The sequence below is a fragment of the Trichosurus vulpecula genome, chromosome 1 (genome assembly GCF_011100635.1).
Source record: "Trichosurus vulpecula isolate mTriVul1 chromosome 1, mTriVul1.pri, whole genome shotgun sequence".
In the NCBI taxonomy this organism is placed as follows: Eukaryota; Metazoa; Chordata; class Mammalia; order Diprotodontia; family Phalangeridae; genus Trichosurus; species Trichosurus vulpecula.
Window position 1 is genome coordinate 172,978,849 of NC_050573.1, and position 18,580 is coordinate 172,997,428.

Sequence of the window (18,580 nt, forward strand, 5' to 3'; positions counted from 1 at the left end):
GGAGATCGGTGTATTCAAGAATGCCTCGTGTGAGGTAGAGGTTCGATAATCACTTTCATAATACTAATAGCTAGCATTTATATAGCACTTTAAGGTTTGCTAAGTACTTTATGTGTTATTTGATCCTCATAACCACCCTGGGAGGTAGATGCTATTATTATCCCATTTTACAGATGAGGAAATTGAGCCTGAGGGAGGTTAAGTGACTTGCCCAGGGTCACACAGTTAAGTACCTGAGGCAAGAATTGAACTCCTTCCCTAGAAAATGTAGAATTATAAGCTGCCTCAGAAAAGTCATATAGGGTAGCATTTGCATTGTCCTTTCTTTTGAACATCTTACTCAGTAGCTTATATCTATCCAGTAACTCCAAAGAAGTTTTCAGGATCTTTGTAGTTATGACCAAAGTGTAATAAAGTGCTCTTCCCCAAACTGTACTCAGCGTGGGTTTACGTTTATTCTTGTGCGTGTCTTCTAACATTAGGAGGCCATTTCATAGTTCATTGTCATGTCACTAGGGTGACCACTAGTCTTTTAGCCTGTTGGGCATACTGGCTAGACTCAGCTGGCATTGCCAATATAGAAAATACATGCTTCCACACACCATCATGGACAAATCCCTAAAATGTAACCCTGTGTCTGAGACTCTAACATGGTTTGTTTTTTCTTGCTCCTCAACTTGACATTTTTCAATCTCAGAGAATTTCAGATATAGTATCTATTTTGGGGTGGAGATGGTACTGAGAGAAGAAGGCAATAGATAAAAAAGTGGGAGTGATTTTTCAAACTCTTCCTCTGCATCTTTACTATTAGAGCCCCATCAATGACTGTCTTAAGTGGTATTCAGTGTAATGGATGTGGGCACAGTACAAATTGGAATGAAAAAGAACCTACTACATAAAAGCTCATGCTAAGATGGAGTAAGTCTGTTTTCAGATATTATCCATAAATCCCCACTGAAATAAAATGGAAAAACTTGAATGATTTTCTCCTTGTACTGTCTTATATTAACTTTAATACATCAATATTACATATATTATTTGGGCACTTTACTATGGAAACAGTCTGTTCATGGGATGGCTGTATGACTGGCAATATTTAGTCTTCAGTTTTGGTGACTTTAAGTCTTTTCTCTTTGCTTCTAAGATATTGTATACCTATAAAAAAGGAAAAAAAGTCAGTATTTCTCGATTTCTATTTTTTTTTAAACTATCAAAGGCAGACACTGAACAGTTCACTAATTTATTATGCATGGAAATGGGCACAGTGAGAGCATGGCTGGATGATATCCCTTGTAACATAAAAACTTTCTGTTAAGGTCTTTTTCAACCTCCTTTTCTATCAGTACTTGCTAACAAGAAGCAAAATTGCTTTGAGTTTCATGACCCTAATTACCAGTTACTGGAAATATCAAAGAGCTAGAAAATGACCACATGACTGCCATGAAGATGGAAAAGGAATAGAAGACGGAACCTTGGGCAGCTCATCAACAGAATCATTAACCTCAGCAAAACTGGGTGTTGATAGGATTTGATGCTCCATCAAAATTCAATAATGAAGAAATTTTTTTTTTTACTTTTTAAAAATTATTTATTTAGCATTTTATTTTTCCCCAGTTACATGTAAAAATAATTTTAGACATTCATTTTCAAAATTTTTGGTTCTGAACTCTCTCCCTCTGTCCCCACCACCCCTTGCTGAGAGGGCAAGCAATTGGGGCCCTCTGATTCCAGATCTAACCCTCTATACTTACTCTTTCAGAGTCCAGGGTGTCAATGGTGGATGGGATGTACAATATCACTGATGCTTGCTTGTAGAGAGAATAGAGCATCCCCATCCTCCCTGGGATGGGGGGCTACACTCCCTCCCCCATCCTAACCCTTTCCTTATGGTCACCCAATTCAATGAGGAAATTTCTACTGTAGGAGGCAATATGTTGTACTGGAAAGGTCACAAGATTAGAAGTTAGGAGAGAGTGATTCTTGTTGTAGTTGGGCCTCATTTTCCTCATATCTGAAATTACATGTTGTACTTATTTCTGTGTATAGAAAATAGGCTTTTGTAGATGGACAATACCTTAGAGGTTATCTAGTCCAAAATGCTCACTGTATGGATGAAAAAACTGAAGCCCAGAGAATCTATTATGGATTGCCCACTTTGTCTTCTAACTTCCAAATGGAAATGGTTTAGTCTTATACTAAATCTAGAAATGTGCATATATTTTACTTCATTTCTCTCATTCTTGTCATACACAAAACACAAAAATAGCATATCACACTTGTGAAGAGATAGCTTTTGGATTTCTCTAGTTCCTTTGCAAGTGTATGTATTGTGTCTTTAATTAAACTGTAAACTCCTCAAGGGTAATGACCTTATTTTCTGCTTTTATTTTTGTTTCCAGCAAAAAAGTGTTGGTCACTTCAGAGACTTAATATATTTGTTTAACAAGCATAAGCTTCTATTTGAAAACATAGCTAAATATCAATTGGCTAACTCTTACTAGGATACATTTTTAAAGAATATAAAAGATACATTGGATTTGTATAATACCAAGATCATTATACTTGCTGACTAAATTTATAATATTCCTTAATTATTTAAAGAATTCAGACTACAAATACTGTAGGCTGACCTATTTTTATAGCCAGCCTGCTTATATCCAAGAAATTCAAGGGATATGAGGTATAAATATGTAGAACACTGAAAATTATTTTTAAAGTTTTTTTAAAGTATAGATTGTATAATTGATCTAATTTCTTACAAATTACACTTACAGGTACAGCATGACTATATACCAATAACTTCTACTGAAACTTCTACTGTGGAGGTAAACCTGTGTTTTTAGGAGTTGTGTGCTTAGCAGAGTACACTAAGAGCCTGCTGATATGTTGTTGCCTATTATGTTTAAGGAGCAGTCCAGTTACCATTGGGGTGCTCAGCATCCTCAAGGTAGCTACTCATTCAGTAGCAATAGCTCTAAAACATCATCTATTAAGTCCAAGAGGAATCAGTAGAAGATAATAGATTTAAAGGCAGACAGGACCTTAGATGAGGACACTGAGGCTGAGATGTTAAGTGACTTGCCCAAAGTCACACAGCTAGTAAGTGTCTAAGGCAGGACTTGACCTTGGGTCTTCCTAATGCTCCTCTGTCCACGGGCTAAGATGGAATCATGGATCCTTAATTGTAGAAGTATATGAGTATCTCAACAAATTAAATGTTCTAGGGTTGGAATTAGAAAGCTATAAAGCTAGGTTTTTTTTTTCTTAGTTAAATCTTATTTTACATTCACAAAGGTCTGCATTTACTCCCTCCTACTTTCTTTCCTCTACTCCTCCTGCCTCAATTAGAAAATAATAAAAATAAAGTCCCTGTTATAGACATGTATAGTCAAGGAAAACAAATTCCCACATTAGCCCTGTCCAATGGGGTTATATCTCAAACTGCACTCTAAGTCCATCCCCTCTCTATCAGGAAGTGGACAGCATGTTTCATTATGAGTCCTCTGGAATTGTGTTCATCAGATTTCCTAATTCTTTCAAAGTTGTGTATCTTTACAGTGTTGTTATTATTATATAAATTATCCTCCTGGTTCTGCTCACTTCGTTTTGCATCAGTTCACACAAATCTTCCCAGGTTTCTCATCCTCTTCCTCATTTCTTGCAGCATAATAGTATTTCATCATATTCATATATATCATAACTTGTTCTGTCATACCTCAAATTCATGGGTATCACCCAGCTTTCCAATTCTTTGCCACCACAAAAAGAGCTATCGTAAATATTTTTGTACACATAGATCCATTTCCTCCTTTTTTTTTTGTTTCTTTGGGATATAAAACTAGTAGTGGCTGGGTCAAAGGGTATACATAGTTTAATAGCTTTTGGAGCATAGTTCTGAATTGCCTTCTAGAATGGCTAGACCAGTTCACAATTCCACCAACAGTAATAATTAAGTTTTAAAAAATTATTAATGATAATGGGTAATCAGAATGGTTCACATCTCTTACATATACTGTGTTTCAAATGGACTTAGTTTCAATCTCTTCTTTTAATAGCTGCTAACCAGTAGTGAAATGAAATGATGTGAGATTTCTTTTCACTATTTATTCTCTGTTGAAAATGATATGAATGAAAGGGAAGAAAGATGAAGGAGGAGGAAAAAGTCAGCCATTTGAATAAACTAGATTGCTAATTCCTAAATAATAAAGAATTGGCTAAGTCATTGGATAAGAGAGCTTTTTTTAAAAAAAATTTAAATTAATTTGTTACATTTTAAGTTCTAAATTGTCTCCCTTCCTCTCTTTCCACCCCACTCTAGAGAAGACCACCATTTGATACAGATTTATAAATGTAAAAGCATATTATGTGCACTTCTATTTATCAGTTCATTGTTTGGAGGTGGATAGGATCTTCTTTCATAGGTCTAATAGGCAAGCTTTTAGAAGTTCTGGAGATTCAGCATTCCTTTCTGAGTCAGATCTAGGGCAAGGATGTTTATTCTGGACAGATATACACAGTGTCAGGAGAACTAGGAATTTCTGTGCTCCAGTGTTTGAAGAAGTGTGGCATAATGGGTAGAATGTCAGATGTGGAGTCAGGAAGACCTCTAATACTTAGCAATGGTTTGACTACTGATGATTAGTGTAAGCTCTTAACCTCAGTTTCCTGATCTGTAAAGCTGGGGGAGAAAAATAGCTGTAGTATCTATCTATCTCAGAGGGTTGTCTTGAGACTCAGGTAAGATGACATATGGAAAGACCTTTGTAAATGACATAAAAATGAGCTATTATAGTCATGAGTGGACAGAGGGGATGAAGGAGGTAAAGCTAATCATTTCCTATGGCCCTGAGTCTGAACACCTAGATTGTCTAAATAAGCCTGCTTATGATTCTTGAGCCTTACTCTCTCCTTGTAAGAGAAACCTCATTTAGTACTAAAACACCACTTAGTTTAATCACTTAAGTGAGACTGAAAAAAGTGAATTTCTACATTATGGAGATGCTATTTTTCCACAGAGACTTAGAGCTCTCATCAGAATATAACCTGGATATCTCTAGTCAAACTTTATATTTCCTACAATTTCAAGTGGAGAATTGATGCAATGCTGAATAGTTACTATTTTCTAACCACTAAATCATGTGCCAAAGCTGGAATTCCAGATACAAAGCTTGAAATATCCTTTATGACAAAACTGTGTTATAAATATTAATAATGCAGTAATACCAAGTATCAAAATGTTTTGTGATAAAAATTCAAGATGCTGGCTGGATAATAACATATTAAGACAAATTCCCTGGGCTCCTCAAAGGCAAATTCATGTCAGACCCTGAAGAAGAGCTCTCTATGAATTTACTCCAGGGGGAAAGTTTATCTTGGATCTGTGCAATTTTAGTGTTGCGGTGTGATTTCCTTAACTGTTCCTTTGTGTCCTGCACTGACCTAAAAACTGGTTTCACACAAGTGGTTTAATATAGGATAGGATAGTGACTGGTCATCTGATTTCATTGGTACAAAACTCCTGGGTAAGGAAACTTCCTCTACCAATGCAAGTCAGCCCATTCTATGTCTGTCTGTCTGTCTGTCTCCCCCTCCCTCTCCTTCCCTTCTTCTCTCTCTCTCTCTCTCTCTCTCTCTCTCTCTCTCTCTCTCTCTCTCTCTCTCTCTCTCTCTCTTTCTCTGTCTGTCTGTCTTTCACAAAACTTTAAACCTAGTTCACTCTGAAGCTCATAGATTAGACCACAATAGGTCCCTGCCCAAGCTCCACTTACTGGCTGTATTTTGGGCCCTCCTGGCTTAGAGTGAATGTCAATGGTAACTGTTTCTCTTTGTAACAGCAATCTCGAGGGTCTTTCCCTTCCAGCATGATTTTTTTTTCTTTTTTTCTAATTAAAGGGGCCATACCTTAACTCACTTCTTAAAGAGGCCTATTCGCTGAATGGGTGTTGCATCACTCAAAGTGAGAACCTGAAAAGACCTTAGCCTAAAAGGGCCGGGTCTCCCATTGCATCCTGTGTCATCTCCAGTCATCCTGAAGAATATCTGGTTACTGGATTCAGATGGTTCTGGAGGAGAAAGTGAGGCTGGTGACCTTGCATAGCCCTCCCTCACTCAAATCAAAGTCAACTGCAAGTCATGTCACCATTTGCCTGATGTCATGGTCCTCTTTGAAAACGAAGGGCAAACACAACCTGTGAGTAGACTGAGCTGTCTGAAGGGGGACTCAGCTAGTTGGGTAATCAGCTTGTTCTCTTCTCGTTCTTCTCTCCAAAGGAAGGTAAATTTTGATGGCCAGAAGCTGCCTACTTGACTTTGGGTTTACTGGCTAGATTTCATTCTTTCTTTCTTTCTCTCTGTCTTTCTTTCTCTCTGCCCTTCTCTCTTTCTCTCTTCCTTCCTTCTTTCCTTCCTTCCTTCCTTCCTTCCTTCCTTCCTTCCTTCCTTCCTTCCTTCCTTCCTTCCTTCCTTCCTTTCTTCCTTCCTTCCTTCCTTCCTTCCTTCCTTCCTTCCTTCCTTCCTTCCTTCCTTCCTTCCTTCCTTCCTTCCTTTCTCCCAGTCTTAAAGGGCAGTCTAGAGCATTCAAAATTTAGGTGACACGTCCAGGCCCACACAGCCAGAAGTGTCAGAAGTGGGACTTTAGCTCTTATCTTCCTGGCTTCAAAACCTGTTCCCTTATGCCACAGTGCCATGGAAAGCAATGGGAAAGCTATTACAGAAGACTGGGACTCATCCTAGAGCCTCCATAATTCCTGGAGCATTCATTTCCAGGGTTTCAGGTTAAGTTCAGAAAGGCTGCCACAGACCCAAGAGTTCTGTTGCAAACTCTGCCTAGTTGTTACAACAATTTGGCTAGCAGATGCAGTGCGGGGTGAAAGACCAAGACGAGCCCAACAACAAGAATGCTACCAGCACAGATTCTTTTGATCTGCTTTACTAAGGAAAGCAACGTTAAGGCGTTAACAATCTTACTTTAATACAACATATACATATAAACTCAGTTCAGGAGGAAAAGCCAGCAACCTGAACTTCAGAGCAAATACAAACAAATTACAAACATACACAACATAAACAGACCAAATCAAATCCATAGTTAGCAAAAAGTATCAACATCTGGGTTCACAAGCCGGGAGGCTCTTAACAACAGCTGGCCCAGAGTCATGTGCCACTCCTCCAGTGGCTCAGAGACTCCAGCAAACAACTCTGTTCTCTCTTTTTATACAATCTTTAGGTGTCATCACATGTCATCTGAGTGACCAGAACTTAGGTGCATACTATTGGCTCTGGTATTAGCAACTCCCCTCAGGGCCCTGGGGGCTTCCCACCTCTCTCAAACTAGTGAACTAGTTTGCTAACCAGCCTGGGGCTTTGCACCTAGTAAGACTCAATCAAAAACACTTAATTAACTTAGCATTCTAAAACAGTAAGAAAATCCCACCTTAATTACCAATACACTAGTGCAGGACTTGAATGGCATGATTTATACAGTCATATGTTCCTGTCATTTTTGGGTGCATTTCTCTGTCTGGTGTATGGTCTGGAATAGAGTTGGAGCAGAACCAGCTATGGGTTCTATAAAGAACTCTAGGAAATGCAACAAAGGCCTGGTATCCTAATCTCAAAATTTCCTCTGTTGCTTTGGTGTAGAGAAGTTTTAGTGAGCGACAACTTGAAGCCACCAATCACTGGAAGAAATCTGGTCCAGAGGACAGAATGGGAGGGGATAATGAAGAGAGAGAGGGATTTAGAGAAAACTGAGCTGACTTACTGAAATGCAGACTTTCTTAAGTGTAGGAGCTCAGATCTAATCATGGGATTGTCACATTATATGGATATTTAGTGAAATTCTTTTAAATGATAAAATAATGCATGAAAATTGCTTTGTAAATCTCAGTGCTACATACATGTCAACTAATTTTATTAATGTATTGAATAAATTACTAAAGTACTGTCAGGTATAATACTTATTAATATTATTAATAATAACATGTTGACTCACCGCAGTCATGGACTTTGGCTGTTTTTCTAAACCTTTTGTTCTGTAAGAGATAAAAAGGCAAATCACAAAGGGTTTGTAACAATGAATATAATGGAAATTTTGGCTATCACAATGCCTTGCACTAGTAGGTCCTTATTAAGTGATGTTGAACTGATTCATTTGTTGAACTTTTTTTTCTCACTTTCAAGGAAACATTCAACAGCCTATTATAAAAACACAATTTTAAATGACTAAGATAAAAAGCTTCCCTGAATAATGTGTGGCCTGGTATCACTGAAGTGAAGTACCAGTATTAAATTAGATTATCTTCACAAGTTTAGACCTTTCTGTAGATTTTTTTCTTAGGAAATGAGTAAAAGCTAAAAATATAAGGCTGTTTAAGCTTTCTTTTATCATCTGCTACCCACATTTAATATCTATGCCGCATCTATATGATCGGGTCACAGAAGCAGTGTTATAGAAATATTACAACTCATGAACCAGGTATAGTCAGAAATCTTGATCACATAATACTGTTTTCTTAAGGAAATGAGATGTTCTCTGGGTTTTTGGTTCTTTTTGTTGGGGAGGGGAGCTAGTCTTGTGCACTGTCTCTTTAGTATCATTTTGGTGTCCCCTTCATGAATTACTCCCTCAACTCATACTCCAAGGTTGAGGGTGGCTGCTATCTCAAAGTTTAAGGGTACTCTGTGGGTCTGTACTTCTAAAATTATAGTTCATAAGCCCCCATCGGTCTTATTTCCTTTTAACAGTTAGTCAGTAGACACAATTAGTTAAAAACAAAGGCATTTACTAAGATGATATCATAAGAACAACAGTAACAAAACATTGAGGCATACTCTATTTCAACTGTAGTAGGAGGGGTAGGCACACACTTAAAGAGTACATCGATGGTAGGGAATACATGTTGATAAGGCAACTCGCCTCTGGCACTGCAGGATCCTGATGTCCTTTCTTTTATGGTGAATTCATGCATCCCTTGGGCACAGCATATTTACTGGGGACATTACTTAGCTGGATTCCCAGGGTCTTTTGTTCCCCACAGCTTGATTCCTGACTGTCGGGTCTAGTTTTCCTTTGAATCCATGGTTAGCTCTCTTCTCTACTGCCAAAGGTCTCATTCCCTAGAGGCATCTCCACTGATTGTTCCTTCTGTCTGCTGGGTGAAGGGTGTTCTACTGGGAAAGTAGCTCTAATGCAGGGGTTTTTAACCTAGGGTCTGAGAACCTTGTAAAAAATATGACTACATTTCAATATAAATTTTTTTCTTTGTAATCCCATGTATTTTATGCATTTAAAAACGTTATTTGGAGAAGAGGCCTATAGGCTTTGGCAGATTGTCAAAGGGGTCTGCTTTATTTGGCCCCATGGCTTGGACTAAAGCAAATACCCAAGTTTGAAAAATTTCTGTAAAAGTTGGTACTCAGGGAAATGACACAATGATGAGCTTTATATTGTTACATGGTGCAGCAAACAGGCAAACAAAAAACATACACATTATTTATATGGAAATATAAATAGACACATTATTACCACAGAAGCAAAAAACTTACCCAATGTGAAGGGGTGGGAGACATGTCATAGAAGAAACATGCTAAAAACTGGTGTTCAGGTGGCAAGATTATATACTCTAAGAATAGGCTTGGTTGAGAACAGGTAATTGGTACCAGATATAGGAGGGATAGTTCTAATTAGATCTAGACATGGTAGAAAAGTTCTCAGGGTCTCTTATTGATACCAGGCTTAGGTGAAGCTTGGGGAGGAGAAGTTTCTTTATTGAGACTACAAACTGGTAGGAAGACTATCTAAGGCAGGCAGTCAAAGAAGAATGACTCAAGGCCCCCGCAATAGGTCAAGAGTCCCATCTAATCAAAAAGGTGCAAGCTTTATCTGCCGAAAACAGAATTAACAGTGCAAAAATACAAATTGTCTGTTTTGCCCCTATGCTGCTATAGGCATTAGAACCATTTAGCCTAAGTGACTCCATGTTAGAGTCTTATCATTATACTCTGACCTCAAACTATAACCATAACATCAAACAAAAATATCAAAAAAATGTAAATTTTATAATTATCACTGGGTCCCTAACATAAATATATTAAGAACCCTTTCTCTAGTGGGAAAGCACTGTGGTTAATGTTGGGGTCAAAGAGGGAGGAGAGGGAAAAGCAGAGAGAGCCTCTCTCAAGAGCCAGGTTCTTTCTCCACAGCTGGCTCTCCTTGGGACACCCTGGGGTCACACTTCTGGTTTGACTGTCTCCAGAGCTTGCAGGATATCTTTTTGAAGGCCACTCAGTTTGTGGCCAGTATTCATCCAGCTAATGGCAAGCTGCTCTTTCACACTTCATAACAGGTAATGGGGTAGAGATGATGTTTTTATACTTTTAACATGTTAACACTTTGTCTCTTACCTGCCCTTTCAGTGATTTCATCAACTAGGCTGGGGAGGAAATCAAGTGATCAGAATATCCCCACCAATTTCTTCCAGTTATATTGTGAATAGATTTATAGAATTGTAAGGTACTTTAAAAGGTCTTAGGACCATAGATTTAAAGTTTGAACTTTAGATGTCATCTAGTCCAACTCCATCTTTGATAAGTGAGGAAACAGGCCACGATAAATAACTTGTCCAAGGTCACATAGGTAGACAAAATGCACAGAATTGCATTTTGAACCTGGGTCTTCTCACTGCAGATTAGTGCTTTAGTACTCTTTCATGTTTTAGGCAGGAATAAATCTCTGCAAACCAGCCCAGATGTGAAAGTCTATTCCACTTTTAAAAATTTCTAGAGCAAAAGATTATACAACTTGCCCTAGCAAGCTATCTTATGTTGAATTAAAAAGTTTAAAAAAATCCTAGTTGACACATATTCTGGGGAGTATAAGAGGGATCCCTATAAGTACATTTTGGAACATTTAGTACATGACAATATGAGGTTCCACTCAATTCTAGGAGTCTGATTATATGAACCCTGCCAATGCAGAGGGACAGGTTTTCTTCTCACTCTTCCCCTTTGAGCTTTATAGGAACAAATAGGAAAAATCAACTCAGAAAAACAAGAATTGTTTTATCTTGATACAGAGCAAAAGAGCATTAGATTTGGAAAGAGGTCCTGGGTTCAGGTCTCAGCTCTATCACTTAATAGTTACTTGACTTTGGGCAAGTTATTTACCCCTTCTTGGTCTCAATTTCTTCAACTGTAAAATGAGAGGGTTGGATTAGTTGATGTGTAATATCTCCAAAACTATGGAACTCCAGGTACCTAAGAAAATGAGATTTAACCGTTTATGTCAAAACCTTATCACGAAACATCTTGCTGTCTGTTAATCTATTTTCTATACACAAAGATTTAGCTTATAATCTCTGCAATCTCCCATTGTTAAGGTTATCTTTTTTATTTGACACAAATGGAAAGCTTACCTTAAATTTGAAATTTGCACATTAGGCTTCTTAATGAAATCTTCCAACTGTCTGTTCCTCTTTTCCAAACTAAAAAAAAAAAAAAACCTGTGTCAGGTGAAATTGTGTTTCCATGTAATGTTTTGTTAGAGAAATAAAGAATATATTTTTATATGGCACTTCTTCCCATAAAGGAAACATGTGAATGTTATATACATATGACTACATATTTATATAAACCTTTGTTTATTTATATTTATGTACTTTTACATTTTGTACCTCTCACATGGTAGATAAAGTGACTGAAGAACTATGGATAGAATTTCACAATATTGTGCAGGAGGCTACTACAAAAAACATCCTAAAGAAAAAGAACAAGAAAGCAAAATGGCTATATGATGAGGCTTTACAAATAGCTAAGGAAAGAAGGAAAGGTAAAGGAGAATGGGAAAGATATTTCCACCTGGATGCAGAATTACAGAGAATAACAAGGAAAGATAAGGAGTTTTTCTTAAATGAGCAAAAGGCAAAGAAACAGAAGAAAACAACAGGATGGGAAAGACAAGAGATCTCGATGAAATTTAAGATTATTTTCATGCAAAAATGGGCACGATTAAAGACAAAAATGGTAGGGACTTAACAGAAGCAGAAGAGATTGTTAAGAAGAGGTGGCAAGAATACACAAAACTATACAAGAAAGATCTCAACATCACTGATAACCACAATGGTGTGGCTACTGGTCTACAGCCAGATATCTTGGAGAATGAAGTTGAGTGGGCCTCAGGAAGCAGTACTAACAATAAGGCTAGTGAAGTGAGGGAATTCCAGCTAAGCTATTTAAAATCCTAAAAGATGATGCTGTTAAGGTGCTGCACCCCCAACAAATTTGGAAAACTCAACACTGTTGGCCACTAGATTGGAGAAGATGAGTTTATATGTCAATCCTAAAGAAGGACAATGTCAAGGAATGTTCAAATTACAGAACAATTGCATTCATTTCACACAACAGCAAGGTTATGCTTAAGATTCTGCAAGTGAGACTTCAGCAATATGTAAACTGAGAACTATCAGAAGAGTAGGCTGGTTTTGGAAGAGGAGGAAGAACCAGAGACCAAATTGTCAACCTTTGCTGGATTGAGGAGAAAGCAAGGAAGTTCCAGAAAAATATTTACTTCTTCTTCATTGACTTCAGTGACTAAAGCTTTTGACTGTGTGGATCACAACAAAATGTGGCAAGGCCTTGAAGAGATGGAGGTACCAGATCATCTTACCTGTCTCCTGAGGAACCTGTATACAGGTCAAGAAGCAACAGTTAGAACTGAATATGGAACAATTTATTGGTTTAAGATTGGAAAAGGCTATATAGTATCACCTTATTTATTTAACTTGCATACAAAGTACATCATGTGAAATGCCAGGCTGGATGAATCAAAAGCCGCAATTAAGGCTGCAGGGAGAAATATCAACGACAGATGTGCAGATGATACCATTCTGATGGCAGAAAGTGAAGAAGAATTAAGAAGCCTCTTGATGAGGGTAAAAGAGGAGAGTGTAAAAGCTGGCTTGAAGCATGGCATTAAAAAAAACCAAACTATGATCTTGGCAACTGTTCCCATCACTTCCTGGCAACTAGAGGGAGAAGAAATGGAAGCAATATCAGATTTTACATTCTTGGGCTCAAAGATCACTGCAGATGGTGACTGCAGCCTTGAAATTAAAAAATGCTTGCTCCTTGGAAAGCTGCACCAAATCCAGATAGCACACTAAAAAGCAGAGATATCACCTTGCTGACACAGGTCTATATAGTCAAAGCTATGGGTTTTCCAGTACCAGTGTATGGCTATGAGAGTTGGACTATAAGGAAAGTTGAGTGCTGTAGAATAAATGCTTTTGAATTGTGGCGCTGGAGAAAAGCTTTGAGAGTCCCTTGGACAGCAAGGAAATACTTGAGTAAAGAAATGTTAATTGACTGTAAGTCAATACTTAAAGAAATTAATTCAGACTATTCACTGGAAGATCAAATACTGAAGCTGAAATACTGTGGCCACACAATGAGAAGATGGGACTCATTAGAAAAGACCCTGATATTGGGAAAGATTGAAGGCAAAAGGAAATGGGGACAGCAGAGGATGAAGTAGATAGATATTGTCATGGAAATCATGAACATGGTAAGGTATGATTGAATTTTGTTTCCACAGAAATATGAAAATATGATTTGAAGTCATACTGGTGGCTAATGTAGGAGGTAAAACTGCTTTTAGGGGACAGTAGAGGATGCTGACCACCTGAAAATCAGCATCTCTACTACCTTTCTTTGTTCTGAAAAGACCTTTGCTTCTCTCTCAAAAGAACTGCCAGGCCAGGTCTCATTCAGAAAGGATGAGGCCTATTAAACCACACATGGTATTAGATAATGGGACTTTTATTATTGATATCCTGGATGAGGCCTATTAAACCAGACATGGTATTAGATAATGGGACTTTTATTATTGATTATGTACAAACTCACCGATTTTAGTCAAATCTCTTAGCAATTGAGGAGCAACCTTTCTGATACAGACAAATGAGAGGAGACTAAAAATATTTTGGCTTGGCATTTCCTTTTGTAAAGAATAAAGTATATGAGGATGAGAAGGGAGGGGAGGAATTTAAATGTGGAGATGAGAAGATGTGATAGGGGATGGTTTGGGAACCCTGAAGTGCCTACCAATGGGAGGCAGGAGGAAAATTTGAGTTGGGAACAACATAAAAGGTGTTGTTGCCATTTGAGCAAGCGTAGTCTCCATTAGGGAGGTGCCCATTCACTGGGAATGTAGGATAATTGGTTAAAATAAAATGAGAACTTTCCTGGCTTCATAATGATTATTGTTTTGTTTAGAATGAGCACATTTCTCACAGAAGTTAGACTTTAAGAGATAGTGGAGGGAGGATAGAAGGGCTTGGGGTGCTATGGGCCGGATCAGATAGGACTGAATGACTGAACAACAGCATCAACAACCTCTTGTGTACTTTGGCATTCTATTTTATATGATATTTTTGTGTACATCTCCTATGTGAGAGGAGCCCTGCTATATTTTGATCTCTAAAAATAATTGAAATAAATACAAAAGCTATCACTAAAATTGACTAAAAAAAGAATATACTGAATCATTTGAGGTAGCAAGAGAGTTTTAAAAAACCCATTTGGCTAGAGGTTGGTCAGAGATTATGGTGCTCTAAGGATGGTGGTACTAGGTTCCCTCTTGTATTTACTTCCAGTGAAATATCCCTAACTATATGTTCCAATGGTACTATTGGATCTGGTTTCAAGCTTATAGAAGGGCACCCTTAGAAAGGAAGAGAAAGCTTAAGATAGGCATGTGTAAACTCCCTGAGGGCAGGGACCATTTCGTTGTCTTTGCATTCTGTGTATCTAGCACAGTTACTGAGATAATGCTTGGCGATTGGCTGATAAGACTATTTTGGCATAAACCTTGATTGATTCTGGGGCCTCAGGAAATTATACTTCCTACAACTTAGCAAAGCAGTAGTATGTGATCTCACAGATGAAGGAGGGTTGGTGTGGTAGGAAACCATATTACTGACCTAGCAGGTGGAGTGGGGTATGGCCTTCTCAAGTGTGGTGGTCAGGCTGTAGTGGTTCAGGGAAAACAATCCCTGCTGTGCCTGCGATTGATGTGTTTTCTCTGAACCTGGCCCACAGAAGTAAATCTTCAGACACATCCAAGACACCTTCTGTATGAGCTATGGTCTTGTAATGATGAAAGGGAAAATGTTTCTCACTCCTAACATTCCTTGGCATGATACAAAGAGAAATGTTGTGGTCATTGTATAAATTGTTCTCTTGGTTCTGCTTACTTTACTTTGTATATACAAGTTGGGCATGGGGGACGGCTTGTGGAAAGGCATTGAAACTTAGTGCATCAGCACCCAGAAGCCCTTCTGGTATGAGGCAAAAAAGACACCTGATCAAAGAGAAGACAGAGAATGCCTCACATCCACAGAACACACTAAGGCAGATCATGAAGTCCTTTACACAGAGAGGACAAGTGACTCAGGAAAAGGCTTCTCCTCATTACCTACTCAGTATGAAAAACAAGGTGAGAGAGAACTTTCCAGGCCCTGGCAGCTCCCTACCAGGGGTACACTGCAAGGTGGAGTCATCTGGCAGCCAGTGGGCTGGAGGGGTGGGGAAAAAGAGAGGTCTTAAGAGGGGAAGTCATCAGGGCAGGGCAGTTGACTTGTGGGTCAGGAAGGCAGCAATTGTAGCCAATAATCCTGACAGAGGCCTCCATCTCTTTTCCCTCTGAGGCTGCCATCTATGGTCAGTTTATAAAACATACTCAAGGCAAGACTTCTGGACTGAGGTTCTGAAACTAGACCTTAACTACCATGTTAACAGGGAGGAGAATGAGAACACTGGGGGAAGAATCTGCAGCAGAAAAGTGAAGGCCTAGGAAGTCAGGGTGGTGATCCGGTTGTCATTGCCTGTCTGTATGCGCCTTACTATGCTGTGTTTCCTAAGAAAGTGAGCAGCGTTATGAGCTGCTGGAGGACCTATGCCCAGGCTACAAGAGGGCTGGACAGTGATGCTGCTGTGGCACAAGCTAACAGCTCCCCATTCTAGGTCCCTGACAATACTTTCTGAGCCCTGACCTTTTCTTTCAGGCAGGTCTGTGCCAAAAGTCTCAGGGCCCTGGTATTCAGATCTAGCTATGCTCTGACATATGCCTATGAAATGGAAGGATGGGGCACATCATGCTGTGTAGCCTGGTCCTCCAACCACAGTACACAGGTAAAATCAGGTCATGTCAAAGGAAACTTTATGAACTCTGTATTGACTTTTTCATTGCCTACAAGGCCCAGCCCAGTCTGTTGCAGTTTCAACTCTGCCAACCCAGGTATGAGATTTAGACTCTGCCCACTCAGTTCAGCTTCCTTTTAGTGTTATTTTCATTGACATTATCATAATCATTACATGGTATTGTTCTCTTGGTTCCACCTAACATCATTACATCAATTCTTACAAGTCATCTCATGTTTCCTCCTATTCATTGTTTCTTGCAATGCACTCAGATGACAACCATGAAACCAGTGCAGATGCCCAGCACTCATGATACGACAGAGTGTATGTAGAGAAGTAATACCCAACAGAAACAATACAACACCCAGAAGAGAGCAGAGATGCATTGCCTGACCCAATGTCCAGCAAAGGATACTGGCAGCCCTGCTGCACAGTAGGTGTATGCTGGCCTGGCCATTTGTACTCCATATATATGCCCTGGCCACATGAGTTCCTAGTGTGTGTCCTCTTGGGTATATTTCCTAGCCATATTATTCCCATATGCTTGTCCTCCAGGAGCGCTTCCTGGTCACAAGAATTCTCTGTTCCCTGCCCCACTGGAATTATGGTAGGTAACTTGTGGGAGAGATACCCCATGCATGCACAAAGTAATCCCATTTGTATTGTCTCTGTCTGTTATTCTCTGTTGGGCTTCAGCTATTCAGTCTTTTTAGGGCCACCTGTTACTCTCTGCTATCATCTTCTAAGTTTGCAGTAGCTAATAAGCCTCTCCCCACACCAGGAGGCAACTACAACTTGTTAAATGCGTGGTTTAAGATTATGAGTACACACCCAGCCAGGTGACCAGCAAAAGCTAGCAGAAAATGCCAGTCTAAAACGAAGTCTATTCTTTTGATCTTTTTCTACTGGTACTGAATTAGACAACTATCTGACTTAGGGTTAGGCAATTTCTTTAACAACTGTTAAATCCCTTATTGCCAGTCTGCATCCTCAAAACCCATTTTGGGACTCCACCCCAAAAATCTCCACCTCCTTCCCTCTCCCTCAACCCCAGAAGCAATAAGGGGACTGTGATGAAAATCTGCCCCACATGATTGATATACAAACAAATCTAGGGATAAGAACAGAAGATCAAAGCAAAGCCACTGGCTGTTCCACATTTCCTGCCATTTCTGCCTCATCTGTCAACAATAAAAGCTCCAACTTTTTGAAACATTCCATCTAATCTTCCTACACTGGTTTAGTTTCTTCCAAACCTTAGATAGACCACAATCCTATTCTAAAATATGGTGCATTTCCTCTTTTAAAGAGTGTAAGAAAACTAACTCATCAGCAACTGAATGATCTAAAGGTATTAGTGACTACTTAAAACAGCAAAACTTAAATTTGTTTTGTCAACTTACTGTGCAATCTGGAAGTGAGACATCTCAAGCCTTTGGTCAGCACACTCTATGATCTCCTCATATGATGTTACCTTTAAAAAAATAAAGTTTAATATTAAAAAACAAGCCAAAGGTAGTAGAAATTTAGGCAGACTTAGAGAACTAAAGCAAACACATTTGTTGTTTGATAATTGTTAATTTGGTTATTATAGTTTGTTGAATGCTAAGGATATTTTGTAAGATTTTATTTATTTTAGTTGATTATGTTTGTTGATGGTTAAAAAAATAAATTAACGGGTTTCTTGCTGGATCCTAGTAAATATTTCCAGAAAAAGTGTTAACAAAGGGGTTTGAATACATACCTCCTCCTCACTCTCCCTCTCATTATTTTTTTTTCTCCATATCACACTCCTAGTTATAGGATTTGGACTGTGGTATCTGCTTACAGCCATTATCTGCCTCCTCAGATCTGGCACCTTGGTTATAGAATCATAGACTCTTGGGAGAGAAGAAACTTCAGAGGGCATCACCTAGTTCAACCCATACTTTGACAGAAATCTTCTGTCTCTGGCAAAAGGTAATCAAACTCTGAAGACCTCCAGTGATAGACACTACACTCCCTTCCCAGTATGTCCAGTCCAGTTTTGAGACAGCTCTACTTGCTAGGGAGTTTGTTCTTACAGTGAACTGAAATCTGTCCCTTTTTTTTGCAGATTCCTTTTATGGTCCCTAGTTCACCCAGTCATACAACAAACAGTTATTAAGTACTTGACACATGATGCTGGAGAGGCAAAGATGCTGGACAGATGCTGGAGAGGCAAAGACAAAAAAATCCCAAACTGTCTTTGCCCTCAGGGAGTTTCCATTCTATTTGGATAAACAACATGTATGTAGAAAATTAGGTTTACAAATATACAAAGTAGCTTTCTTGTGGGGAGAGGGAGGGCACTTAAGCTGGACTCTGAAGAAAACTAAAGATTTTATGAGGGAGAGGTGAGAAG

General features: G+C 38.8%; 1 protein-coding gene across 1 annotated transcript in view; it reads right to left on the bottom strand.

Annotated features, from left to right (window-relative positions):
• Positions 1-993: 993 nt before the first annotated feature.
• CAGE1 (cancer antigen 1) overlaps positions 994-18,580 on the bottom strand; it is a 95,622-nt gene continuing 78,035 nt past the window's right edge. The window contains exons 15-18 of the mRNA XM_036742522.1: positions 17,601-17,671; positions 11,415-11,483; positions 7,994-8,033; positions 994-1,155 (exon numbers count right to left, since the gene is read on the bottom strand). Coding sequence (XP_036598417.1) covers positions 1,051-1,155; positions 7,994-8,033; positions 11,415-11,483; positions 17,601-17,671 — 285 coding nt within the window. The 3' untranslated portion in view covers positions 994-1,050. The remainder of the gene's footprint in view (positions 1,156-7,993; positions 8,034-11,414; positions 11,484-17,600; positions 17,672-18,580) is intronic.